Below are 14,907 nucleotides of genomic sequence, written 5' to 3'. Positions count from 1 at the left end.
TGAAATGTAGTGAGATCTGAGCTTTGCGAAATGATATTCCTATGTTTACTTCTTATTGACTGCTTCTCTGAAAATTGAGTTCCCTGAAGTTTCATGAGATTTGAGTCTGGGTCAAAGTTAGTCTGAGATTCAATGCAGGCATCACTTCTTGTTCCAGTGTGTATACTCTTATAATTACTGAATACACAGCTCTTGCTGAAGGCCTTACTCACTTTAATACACATGGCATGTTGGTCTATATTAACTATATTATCACACCCATTGATTAATGATGGTTGGATCAAGACCCCCCCATTGGTGTCAACATTAGGGATGTTAGAACAATGAGGAAATATTTGTTGGTTGAAGAGTGATGAACCCTTGCTATTAGATCTCCCGATTTGATCACTTTGGGGGGGTTTCCCCCCATTTTGAAACCTCTGGTGCTCATAAATGTTTGAATGAATGTTTCATCCAAGCATACATTCATGTTTTGCATCATCATTTGTAGTACAGTCCATATGATTATCCTGATTTTCCAAATTTCCTTTCAGAGAAGATCTATGTTTCAATAAATAACATGGGTCTTTGCTTACAAAAATATATTTTTCTGCCAATGGTATTGACTTAAAGTGGAGTTTTTCACAGTTTGATTTACATCCTTGATCTCTTTTAGCAGTAACATTTTCCTTGTGGATAAAAGTCCCAGTAGGAGCATGTGCATCATAACAACCTTCCTGCCCTTCACACGCCCCCTTACCTTCGCTGCCTATAATTACATCAAAAGTGCCAACAGGAGAGCTTTCATATTTTCCCAGCAGCATTGTTTGCAAGAAATGTTCCATGCCTGGCTTATGTGGCATCAAACCCTGGGTGTCATGAGAAGACAGAGCTGAAAGATAACAAAAACAAATTATCCAAAATTACGGTTTTCATTGAACATGCTTGACAATTTCATGTACAATGGACAATTGCTTAGCTAGATTAAAAAATAAAACAGAGAAGCATCAACTGAAATCAGAAGTGAAAGAGAGATCCTATAAATGACACCACAGAAATAAAGGTACATGTAGGAAGCTACTATGAGTAAGTGTACACCAACAAATTGGACACTTCACAAAAGGTATGAATTTCCAGGGAGATACAACCTATTTAGATTTCAGCATGAAGGAATAAATCATCACACCAAACCTAAAACTATTAAGTAGACTAAAATATTAACTGTAAAGAATCCCCAAAAGAGAACATGTCTGGATTCGATACCTCAACAGGATAGTTCCAACTCAGGAAAACAACAACTATGAATTCTCCACAAATATACCCAAAGGTTGAGTAGGAGTAAAATTATCAAAAGATTGTTTATGAAGCCAATATTAAGCAATATGAAAAGTAAGCAAAGACACTAGAAATGAAAATTTAACAAAAGAAAAAAAATCCCACAAAATTAGAACCTAATACTTGAATAAATACTGATTCAAGAGTCCTGAACAAAATACTAGAAATGTGAACTCCAAACCTCATTAAAAGAATTATCCAGCAAAAATAATTCAGAATTATTTATGAAAGTAAGGGGGTTGATTAGTAATGTAAGAAATTAAGTGCACAGACACAGAGTTAAGATCATACTACAGAATTATATCAATGAAATAGATAAGTAGAAATACTAAGTACCCTTTCATGACTGCTATAGTGAAATCAGGGATTGACAGTAATATGGAAATGTAATAAAGATTATGTAAGAAAAACACAGAGTCATCATTATGATCAATAGTGAAAGACTTAGTCTCTGTATATATGAAAATTTTAAGAATGAACATGCTCAAGGTTTTGAATAAAATTAGCACTTGATTTTTTCGAACCAAGATGAGCAGGAAAAGAAATAAAAAGCCAGCTAAACCAGGAAATGTGGAGTAATGATCTCTATTCACATATAAGGGCATTCACATTAACAAATAAACAGATTATTAAAAAAAGTAGTAGAAAATGAAGAATAAAAGAAAACTTTGTATATACTACTAACAGGAAGTAATCAAAAAACATTATTAAAATTATTTTCTTCCATATTAGTATTCAAGAGTATAAAATAGTGTTTAATTAATAAAGGCAGTGAAATATTTTTATGATGAAAATCATAAAATATTGCTGAAAAACACTACAGAAGACATTTTAAAAATGAACACCACATATTCCATGCTCCTGAATGAGAATAATTAACATCGTTAACTGTCAACGCTACCCAAGTTGATCAACAGATTCAAAGGAAACTCTTTCAAAATCAAAACAACAATTTTGATGAAAATACAAAAGCTCCTTCTAAAATGTATCTGCAATATCAAAAAACACTAAAAATCCCAAACACCCAGGTAAGGAAAGTGGAGCATTGGAGGCATGACACTTCCTGATTTTAACATCTACTGCAAAGGCACAGTGATCAAAGACACAATAATCAGTGTTGTCAATAGAGTACAACATGCAGACGGAAAGAGAAGACTGCAACAGCATGGAGAGCAGCCATAAAATCTCTTATATTTATGGGCAAATAATCTTCCACAAAGGGGCATATACCACACAATGGGAAATGCATTGTCTCAAAACAAATGGTGTTGGGAAAGATGGATGTTCACAAGTGAAACAAGGAAGGTAGACCCCTGCCTACCACAACCCACAACTGTAACTCAAATAGGATTGAAGCCGTATAGAGAGAGATCATTATAAATATCACAGAAGAAAACATAAAAGTTAATGGAATTTGATTGGGCAATAATTTCTTGGATATGAAAGTGAAAGCTCAGTCAACTAAAGCAGTAGATTCATCTTAAAGGGAAGTTCAGAGCAATACAGGCCTTGCTCAAAAAACAGTGAAACTATGAAATAAGCAAGCTAATCTACCACCTCCATGAATTAGAAAAACAAACAAAACCAAAAGTCATTGAAGCACTAGTAATAAAGATCAGAGAGGAAGTAACTAGAACAGAAGTACAAAATAGGAGTTCCCATGGTGGATCAGTGGGTTAAGAACCTGATAGAGTGTCCATGAGGATGAGGGTTTCATGACTGGCCTCGGTCAGTGGGATGAGGATCTGACAATGCCAGAAGCCATGGTTTAGGAGGCATATGCAGCTTGGATCAGGCGTGGCTGTGGCTGTGGTATAGGCTGGCAGCTGCAGCTCCAACTTGACCCCTATCCCAGGAACTTCTGTATGCTATAAGTGGAGCTGTAAATTTTTTATTAAATTAAATACAATTTTAAAAGATTAATAAAACAAGGTTACAATTTGTCAAAAGGGTAAACAATATTGACAAACTTCTGGCCATGCTCACCAAGACAGAATTCACATAAAATAAGAGTGAAAGGGAGAAATAGCAACTGATAATCATGGACATTTAAATAATCATAGGAAAACACCATGAACAATTATATGCTGATAAATTCAACAAGCTACAAGAAATGGACAACTTTCTAGAGGCACAGAGACCACCAAAACTGAATCAAAAAGAAATGGATAGTCTGAACAGACCATCACTAGACATGAGAAAGTATCTGTAAAAAACTAAACAATCAAAAACAAACCCCCTCTGACAAACAAAAGTCCAGAACCAGATGCCTTCACAGGAGAATTCTACCAAACATGAAGAGAAGAATTTGCATTACTTTTTCTCATATGCTTCCAAAAAAACTGATGAGGAGGGAATATCTCCCAAGACAGTCGATAAACTCACCATCACCTTGATACCAAAACCAGACTAGGATACCACAGAAAAACAAAATTACAAGTCAATATCTTTGATGAATAGATGCAAAAATCCTCCACAACATATGAGGAAACAGAATCCAATGGCATGTAAAAAGATCACATACCACAACCTAGAAGGACTCATCTCCACTTCACAAGGATGGTTTAACATACACAAATCAATGAATGGGATACACCACAAAGGTAAAAGACAAAAACCACATGGCCATCAAAATAGATGCAGAAAAAGCACTTGACAAAATTCAACAACCATCCAGGAGAAAATCCTTTACCATGGTCGGTATAGAGGAGCAGAACATGATAAAACTTATCTAGGACAAACTCACAGCCAATACAATACTCAACAGTGAAAGACTGAAAGCCTTCCCACCTAATAGAGTACGAGGCAAGGATCTCCAATCTCCAATTCTCCTCAACATAGCGTTTGAATTCCTAGCCACAGCAATCAGACAAGACAAAGGAAGTAAAGGTATCAACCTTGGATAGGAACATGGAAAACTCACTATGTGGATCTGACATGACATTTGAGAAAGGAAACTCAGAAGATGGCACAAACTCTACTAGAACAGATAAATGAATTCAATCAGCAAGGCAGCAGGAGACAAAATTAATATACAGAATTCAGGTGTATTTCTTTACACTAACAATTAAATATCAAAAAATTGAAATACAGAGTTCCCATCATGGCTCAGCAGTTAGCAAACCTGCCTAGCATCCATGAAGACCCAGGTTCAGTCCCTGGCCTCATTTGTTGGGTTAATGATCCAGTGTTGCCATGAGCTGTGGTGTAGGTCGAAAATGTGGCTTGGATTCTGCATTGCTGTGGCTCTGGCATAGACCGGTAGCTACAGTTCCAATTGGACCCTTAGCTTGGGAATCTCCATATGCCACAGGTGCAGCCCCAAAAGCCAAAAGGCCAAAAAAAAATTTAAATATACACAATATCTCAAAAAAATCATACAGCCCCCAAAATAAAATGTGTACTAATAAAACTGAGCAAGGAATTAAAACCCTATAGAGCAAAAACTATGAAAATTAATAAAGGGATTGACATGATTCAAAGAAAGGGAAAGATATCCCATACTTCTGGATGGGAAGAATTCACGTTATATAGCAAAGACAAACCAAAGCAACCTATAGACTTAATGTTATTGAATTACACATGACATTTTCATGGAACTAGAACAAACGATCCTAAAATTTAAAGGGGATCACAAAAGACCCTGGATTGCCAAAACAATCCTGAGGGAAAACAATAAATCAGGAGGTAGAACCCTCACAGACTTCAGAAAATAACAAAACTACAGTCATCAAAATAGTGTAGTATTGGCACGCAAACAGACATACAGACCAATAGTACAGAATAGAGCCCGGAAATAAACCTGCACATCTATGGTCAATGATTCCTTGATGAGGGAAAAATAGACAATGAGAAAAAGCATGTATCTTCAGCAAGGAGAGCTATGAAAATTGGACTGCTGCATGTAAATTAATGAGGTTAAAAGACATGCTCACACCATGCACAAAATAAATTCAAAATGGCTTAAAGCCTTAAATGCAAGACAAGACATCATCAAACTCCATGAAGAATTTACAGATAAAATATTCTTTGACATAAATCATATAATTTTTTTATTGTTCAAGTACAGTTGATTCACAATGTTCCTTCAATGTCTGTTGTAGAGCAAAGTGACCCAGTCACACATATGTGTACATTCTTTTTTTTTTTTTTTCATATTATCTTCCATTATGTTCTAACCCAAGAGCCTGGACACAGTTCCCCACGGTGCACATAAGACCCCCTCACCCATCCATTCCAAATGTAACAGTCTGCATCTACCAACCCCAAACTCCTCATCCATCCCACTCTCCCCACCCCAGAAACCACAAGTCTGCTCTCCAGGGTGATTATCTGTTTCTACCTGACAGACAGGATCATCTGTGCCATATTTTAGAATCGACATATAAATGATGTCAAACACTATTTGTCTTTCTCTAACTTACTTCACTTGGTCCCAGAATCTCTAGTGTCATCCATGTGGCTGCAAATGGTATTATTTTGTCCTTTTCATGGCTGAGGAGTCTTCCACTGTGTGTATATATATATCCTACTTCATCCTTACATATTCATCCATCTTTGGATATCTAGGTTGTTTCCATGTCTTAGATAATGTGAATAGTGCTGCAATGAACGTAAAGGTGGATGTATCTTTTTCAATGAAAGTTTTGTTTTGATATATGCTCAGGAGTGGGATTGCTGGATCATATGGTTGTTCTATATTTAGTTTTCTGAGCAACTCTGCACTGTTTTCCATAGTCGCTGTATCAATGTACATTCCCACCAACACTGAAAGAGGGTTTCATGTTCTCCACAACATCTCCAGCATTTGCCATTTGTAAGCTTGTTAAGGATGGCCATTCTGACTGATTGGAGGTGGTACCTCATTGTGGCTTTGATTTGCATTCTCTACTAATCAATGATGCTGAACATTTTTTCACAGGCCTACTGGCTGATCATGTTTTCACTACTGAAATGTCGTCTAGGCCCATTTTTCAATGCAGTTGTTTGTTTTATTGTTGTTGAGTTTATGCGTTGTTTGTCTATTTTGGAGGTTAGGCCCTCATCTCTTGCCTCATTTGCAAAGATCGTATCCCATACTCTGGGGTTGTCTTTTCACTTTTGTAAATGGTTTCCTTTGCTGTGCAAAAGCCCTTGAGTTTACTTAGGTCCTACTCATTTATTTTTGATTTTATTGACCTTATTCCAGGAGATGAAGCAGACAAGATGTTGCTGTGATTTAGGTCAAAGGGCAAAGAGTGCTCTGCCTCTTTTCCTCTAGGACTTTTATAGCACCTGGCCTTACATTTAGGCCTTTCATACATTGTGTTTATTTTTGTATATGGTTTTAGTACTCTCATTTTAATCTCTTCCATGTAGGTGTCCAGTTGTCACAGCACCACTTATTGAATGGACAATCTTTATTCCACTTTCTGTTCTAGCCTCTTTTGTCATAGATTAGCTGACCATAGGTGCTTGGGTTTATTTCTAGGCTCTCTATCCCATTCCATTGATCTCTCTCTCTGGTTTGGTGCCAATATGATACAGTTTTGATAACTGTAGCCTTGTAGTATACTCAGAAGTCTGGGCACTTGATTCATCCATTTGTTTTTTTTGTTTTTGTTTTTCAACAGGGCTTTTGGTGATTTGAGGTCTTTTGTGTTTTCATACACGTTTTTAGATATTTTGTTTTAATTCTGTGAAGAATGTTCTTGGTAATTTCATAAGGATTGCACTGAATCTGCAGACTGCCTTGGGTAGTATCATCATTTTGATCCTATTGATGCTTCCAATCCAAGAGTATGGTGTCATCTTCCCATCTGTTTGTGTCATCTTGGAGTTCTTTCATTAGTATCTTATAGTTTTCAGAGTATAGGTCTTTTGTCACTTTAGTTAAGCTTCTTCCTAGGTATTTTATGCTTTTCGGTGCAATGGTACATGGAATGGTTTCCCTTCTTTCTCCTTCTCACATTTCATTGTTAGTACATAAAAATGCAGTCAATTTCTGTTACTGAACAACCAATGAACCACAAAGGAAAATCAACAGATATTTAAAGACAAATGATAATGAAGATACAACAATCCAAAACCTATTGAGACATGGCAAAAGCAGCACTTAAAGGGACGTTTACAGCAATACATTATTATCTCAGGAATGAAGAAAAAGCACGTAAACAACCTAACTTTGCACTTAAAACAACTAGAGAAGTAACAACAGACAAAGGCCAAAATTAGTAGAAGGAATGAAATCATAAAAATCAGAACAGAGGAGTTCCCAGTGTGGTGCAGCAGAAACAAATCCAAGTAAGAACCATGAGGTTATGGGTTGGGTCCCTGATCTTGATCAGTGGGTTAAGGATCCAATGTTATCATGAGCTGTGGTGTAGGTCACAGATGCAACTTTCATCTGGGGTTGCTCTGGCTGTGGCGAAGGCTGGCAGCAACAGCTCCAATTGGACCCCTAGCATGGGATCCTCCATATACCAGGGATGTGGCCCTAAAAAATACGCCAAAAAAAGATTACAGCAGAAATAAATGAAATCAAGACAAAGAAAACAACAGAGATTGATGAAACCAAAAGGTGGTTCTTTGAAAGGATCAACAAAATTGATAAACCTTTTGCCAGGTTCATCAAGAAATGAGAGAGGGTTCAAAGCAATAATATTAGTAATGTAAAAGAAGTTTTGGAGTTCCCATCGTGGTGCAGTGGTGAACGAATCAGACTAGGAACCATGAGGTTGTTGGTTCGATCCCTGGCCTTGCTCAGTGGGTTAAGTATCCAGCATTGCCATGAGCTATGGTGTAGGTTGAAGATACGGCTCAGATCCCATGTTGCTGTGGCTCTGGTGTAGGCTGATGGCTACAGCTCCGATTCGACCCCTGGCCTAGGAACCTCCATATGTCATGGGAGTGGACCAAGAAATGGCAAAAAGACAAAAAAAAAAAGAGTTTCTACTCACACAACAGAAATAAATAGGATGATAAGCGACTCCTATGAGCAACAACATGCACATAAAATGAACAAACGGACAGGTTTGTAAGAAATTCTTACAAAGATACAACTGACCAAGACTGAACCAGGAAGAAATAGAAAAGATGAAGAGACCAACCACAAGCCCTAAAATTGAAAATGTGATCAAAAATGCTGAAAAAACAAAACTCAGAACTTGATGGCTACACAGGCAAATTCTATCAAATATTTAGAGAAGTGATAATACCTATTCTTCTGAAACTCTTCCCAAAAAAGAGCAGAGGAAGGAACACTCCCAAGGTCATTCTATAAGGCCACCATCACCCTGATACCCAAACCAGAACAATGTACCACACAAAAGACAATTACAATTCACTATCACTGATGACCACAGATGCAGAGATCCTCAACAAAATAATGGCAAACCACATCCACATATATTTCAAGGATTATACAGCATGATTGAGTGTGATATATCAAGGAGTCTTCAATAGCCACAAGTCAGTATGATACACCACATCAACAAACTGAAAAAGAAACACTGTATGAGCCTCTCAACACATGCAGAAAAAAGCTTTTGACAAAATCCAATACTCATTTCTGATAAAAATGCTCCAGGAAGTGGGCATATATGGATCCTAATGCAACATAATAAAAGACACATATGACAAAGCCAAGGCGAACATCACTGTCAATGGTGAAACACTGAAAGCCTTTCCACTAAGATCAGGGAGAAGACAAGGTTGTCTACTTTCACTACAGCTGTTCAACATAGATTTTGGATGTCCTACAACAGCAATCAGAGAAGAAAAAGAAATACAAGGAATCCAAATTGAAAAAGAAGTAAAACTAGCATGGTTTCCAGATGACAAACTATACCTGGAAAATCCGAAAGACACGACCAGAAAACTGTCAGAACTCACCAATGAATCTGGCAACGTTGCAGCATACAATGTTTTCTTATGTCATTCTTCCAATGAAATAGAAATAAAACCAACATCTACAGCAAAAACAAGACCTAATCAAACTTACAAGCCTTTGCAAAGCAAAGCAAACCATTTCAAAAAAGGATCAACACGTGCTAGTGTTCTCTTTGGGAAGCAGAGAAGGGGAAGGGTATCTCTGTGATAAATGTTGAAAACATTGAATTTTTGCCATATCTTATAAAACTACACATCATCATTGAGGTCAGTAGGGAAATGTAAAAGCTCAACATGAAATTTTAAATAGTGATTCCAATAGAGTATGAAAGACTTGGTTGCATAGTCACAACTTATGATCACCATTTCTGTGGAATGAATATGCCTGGCTGTTCTACTTCTGAAAAGGAGAAAGTGGATGGCACACAGCAGAGATGCTAAGAAATTCCATCTTGATAAAGGAGGTAGTGATACATAGGAATTGACTGCCTACATATGAGGAAAAATTAAAATGAGCTGCCTGATTCAAAACTGGAAAGCTGGAGGTTGGGGGCAAGATGGTGAAGCAGGAAATGGAACATGCTTTCTCTGCCAAATGTATCAAAAATACAACCACGATGATCTCCACAGTGATCACAGAACATCCACTGAATGCTGTCAGATGACCTCCAATTTCTAAATGGGAAAGAAAATCTCCACAGACCTGGCTATGAAAAAAGAAAGAGAGAGAGACAGAAAAGACTCACGATGGGAGTAGAGCCCCCACTGGGGAGAACTGTGAAAGATGAAAGGTTTCTGCACGCAGGCAGGGCCCCTCACTGGAAGAGACCAGCTGGGACAGAGAAGGAGCTCTGGAGTCTCAGGAGATTGTAGCAACTGTTTATAGAGGGCAAACGGGAGAACGACCTGCAGGGATCCTTGGTACTGCTGCCCAGCAGACCACAGCCAGATATGCTGAGCTTCTGAGGTGAGCCAGAGAAGGGTGCTGCGATTCAGGCTTCTGAGGTCAAATCCAGAGAGAGGACTGGGGTTGGTTGTGAGGAGACAGCAAGACAAAAACTGTAATAGACACACACATAACAAATCGAATTCAAATACAACATTAAAAAGTCAGCAAATCACAAGAGAATGGAACAAGAGAAGAAAAAGAGACCAATAAATCCAGATCCAAAATAGTTTATAAATGGCAATAACTATATACACATTGATATTCTCCTGAACACAAATGGATGAAATGCTCCAATCAAAAGATATAGACTGGCTGAATGGATACAAAACCAGACCCATGTTTTTACCATCTACAAGAAACCAACTTCAGATTTAGGGACACATGCAGACTGAAAATGAAGGAATGAAAGAAAACATTCTATGCAAAGGAAAACCAAAAGAAAGCAGGAGGAGCAAAAAAGACTCAAAAATTAAGAATATTACGGGGGACTAGAAGGACATTACCTAATAATCAAGGGACAAATCTATATTTGCAACCAACACAGGGGCATTGCAATATATAAGGTAAATGTTCACATTCATAAAATGAGAAATCAAAAATAACACAATAGTGGGGGACTTCAGTGCCCTCTTTCAGCAATGGACAGATCATCCAGACAGAAAAATCAAGAAACACATGCATTAAATGATACAAAAGACAACAGAGTCTTAGTTTACACCTATAGAACATTTCATCTGAAAGCACATGAATGCACTTTCTTCTCAAGTGCCCAGGAGAAAATGTCCAGGAGAATTCATACCTTGGGCTACAAATAAAGCCGCAGGAAATTCAAGAAAACTGAAATCATATCAAGCATTTTATTTCACCACTACTTGATGAGACTAGAAATCAACTGCAAGAGAAAGACTGCAACAAACAAACAAAACAAAACACAACTGAAACATGTGAAGGCTGAACAATGGATCACTGAAGAAACAAAAAATACCTGGACACAAACGGCAATGAAGACACAACCTTCCAAAAGCTATGGGACACAGCAAAAGCAGCTCTAGGAGGGAAGGTTAAGGCAATACAACCCTACCTCAAGAAACAAGAAAAACACAAATTTTACAACCTCATCATACACTTCAGGCTACTAGGGAAAGAAGAACCCAAAACCCCAAAGTTAGTGAAGGAAAGCAATCAGAAAGATCAGAGCAGAAATCAAGGAGAGAAAGAAAACAGAAGCAAATAAATGAAACTGAAAGGTGACTTTTTTGAAAAGATTAATAAAAATTGATAAACTTGTAACTACATTCATCAAGAAAAAAAGGGAGAGGGTTCAAATCAGTAAAATCAGAAATAAAAAGGGAGAATTTATGAAGGACATCACAGAAATACAAATGATCCTAAGAGATTACTACAGGTCACTATATGCGAATAAAATGGACAACCTAGAAGAAAATGGACAAACACTTACTTAGAAAGCCACAGGCTTCTAAGACTGAACCAGGAAGAAAACAGAAAAGATGAACTGACCAGTCATGAGTTCTGACATTGAAATGACAAGTACTGTAATTACAAAAATTACCACACAAAAAAAGGCTAGGACCACATGGCTTCACAGGCCAAATCTATCAGAGGCCAAATATTCAGAGATGTGGTAACACATATCCTTCTGAAACTCTTCCCAAAAAATTGCAGAGGAAGGAACACTCCCAAGCTCATTCTATGAGGCCAACATCATCTTGATACCAAAACCAGACAAACATACCACAATAAAGAAAATGACAGACCAGTATCACAGATCAGCAGAGATGCAAAACTCCTCAACACAATATTGGCAGACAGAATCCAATGATACATTTAAAAGATTATACAACAAGAGTTCCTGTTGTGGCACAGTGGTTAACGAATCTGACTAGGAACCATGAGGTTGTGCGTTCAATCCCTGGCCTTGCTCAGTGGGTTAAGGATCTTGTGTTGCCATGAGCTGTGGTATAGGTTGCAGACGCAGCTCGGATCCTGCATTGCTGTGGCTCTAGTGTAGGCCAGCGGCTACAGCTCCGATTTGACCCCCTAGCCTGGGAACCTCCATATGCTGCTGGAGCGGCCCTAGAAAAGGCAAAAAAACAAAACAAAACAAAACAAAAGATGTTACAACATGATGAAGTGGGGTTCATCTATGGTATGCAAGGATTCTTCGGTCTGTGCAATTAAGTAAATGATATAAACCACATAAACCAAGTGAAGAATAATAACTATGATCAAGTCAGTAGATGCTGAAAAAGCTTTTGACAACATTCAATACAAAGTTCTGATAAAAACTCTCCAGAACGTGGGCACAGAGGGAAGTTACCTCTACATCAGAAAAGACATATATGTGGACCACATAGCTAACATAATTCTCAGCGGTGAAAAGATGAACACTGACAACTATGTCTAGATACTTAAAACACAGCACAAAAAAGGGAGAAAAAATTATGTATAAATATATGTATAACTGGGTCCCCATGCTGTACAGTACAAAAAAAAATAAGTGTGTTGGGGGAAATAACAATAAAAAATAAATTAAAAAAAAAAGAAAAGATGAAAACATTTCCACTAAGATTGGGAACATGACAAGGAGGTCCAGTCTCACCCCTGTGACTCAACATGGTTTTGGATGTCCTAGTCATGTCATTCAGATGAAAAAAAAAAAAAAAAAGAAAGAAAGAAAAGGAATCTGAATTAGAAAAGAAGAAGGACAAATGTCACTGTGCAGATGACGTGATACATAGAAAATCCAATACATTCCAGAAAACTGTTAGAGCTGATCAATAAATATGGTAACAATGAAGAATACAAAAATAATACACAGAAATTGCTTCCATTCCTAGGCACTTACAATTCAAGATAAAAGATCTTATTAAGGAAACAACTGCATTTACCATCCCATCAAAGAGAAAAAATATCTGGAAATGTATCTACCTAAAGAGGAAAAATGTCTATACTCTCAAAACTACAAGATACTGATGAAGGGCAACAAGGATAACACAAACAGACTGTAAGCTCTACCACACTTTGGGTTGGAAGAATCAACATTTTCCAAAGAACTATACTACCCAAGTACATCTACAGAGTCAGTACCCATCCCTTTTAAATTAACAATGGCATTTTTCTCAGAAGTAGAAGAAAATGTTTCAAAATGTATATGATAACACAAAACATTCTGAATCGTCAAAGCCATCGAGAGAAAGGAAAATTAAGCTGGAGAAATCAGGATCCCTGGCTTCAGTCTTTACTACAAAGCTACACTGATTAAAACAGGATGGTATTGGCACCAAAACAGAAGTATAGGTCAGTGGATCGGAAACCCATGCACCTAGGCACAACTAATCTATGATATGAGAGACAACAGTATACAATGGATAAAATATAGTACCTTCAATAAGTGATGCTGGACAACTACATGTAAAAAAGTGATATTAGTACACTCTCTAACACCATCCACAAAAATACACTCCAAATGGGTTAAACATGTAATCATAAGACCACATACTATAAAACTCTTAGAGGAAAATGTAGGCAGAAAAACCTCCGCCATAAATTGCAGCAAATAAGCTTTTTAACCCACCTCTTAGAGGAATGAAAGGAAAAACAAAAATACAGAAATGGAACCTAAGTCAGCTACAAAGCTTTTGTACAGGAAAGGAAAACATACACTAAAAGAAAAGACAACCCACAGACTGGGAGAAAATCCTTGCCAATGATACAACCAATAAAAAAGAGCTTTCCAAATTATTCAAACATCTCATACAGGTTTATACCAAAAAACAAACAACCTAATTAGAAAATGGTACTCAATTCTAAAAAAACTTTTCCAAAGACAGACAGAAGGGCAAAAAGCAAATGAAAAGATGGCCAACACCACTAATGATGAGAGAAATGCAAATCAAAATTAAAGGAGAAGATCCTGTTGTGGCTCCGTGGGTCAAGGAATCAAAAAGTTGTCCCCCTGAAGATGTTAGTTTGATTCCCGGCTTCAGGAAGTTAGTTTGGGATCCGGTGATGTGTAAGCTGCACCACAGGTCACAGATGTGGTTGAAATCCTGTGCTGCAGTACAGCTTCACTTCAGAGTCTAGCCCAGACACTTCCATATGTTGCAAACATGGCAGTCAAAATTTAAAAAAAAATAAAAACTTAAAAAAAATCCAAAGACTTATTGCCTCATACCAGTCAGAATGGCCATCATCAAAAAGTCTGCAAATAGTAAATGCTGGAATAGGTGTCAAACAAAGGGAAACCTCCTACACTCTTGCAGGGAATGTAAGCTAGTCAAACCACTATGGAGAATAGTACGGAGGTGCCTTCGAAAACTAAATATAGAATTACCATATGATCCAGCAATTCCAGTTCTGGCCAACTATCTGGAGAAAACTGTAATTTGAAAACATACATGCACCCCAATATTCAGGGCAGCACTGTCTACAATAGGTAAGACATGGAAGCAAATTAAATGCTCATCAACAGAAGAATGGATAAAGAAAATGTGATACAAACATACAGAGGACTATTATTATTCACCCATAAAATACAAGGCCATTTGAAGCAACATGGATGGACATAAAAATTATCATAGTAGATGAAGTCGGACAGAAGAGAACAAATATCACATGAGATCGCTAATATATGGAGATGTATAGAAATGATACACTAGAATGTACAAAAAAGAAATTACCCAATGATTCTGAAACCAAATCTATCATGACCAAATGGGAAATGGGCGGGAGGCAGATGAATCAGGGCATTGGGA

At 37.4% G+C, this 14,907-nt stretch overlaps 1 protein-coding gene across 1 annotated transcript in view; it reads right to left on the bottom strand.

Moving 5' to 3' along the window:
- LOC102162630 (zinc finger protein 736-like) overlaps window positions 242-14,907 on the bottom strand; it is a 28,295-nt gene continuing 13,629 nt past the window's right edge. The window contains exon 5 of the mRNA XM_021101276.1: window positions 242-871. Within this exon, the coding sequence (XP_020956935.1) occupies window positions 450-871 (422 nt within the window). The 3' untranslated portion in view covers window positions 242-449. The remainder of the gene's footprint in view (window positions 872-14,907) is intronic.

This window comes from Sus scrofa, chromosome 8, assembly GCF_000003025.6.
Source record: "Sus scrofa isolate TJ Tabasco breed Duroc chromosome 8, Sscrofa11.1, whole genome shotgun sequence".
In the NCBI taxonomy this organism is placed as follows: Eukaryota; Metazoa; Chordata; class Mammalia; order Artiodactyla; family Suidae; genus Sus; species Sus scrofa.
The sequence above is the reverse complement of the archived record's forward strand: the minus strand, read 5'-3'. Positions and strand labels throughout refer to the sequence as shown.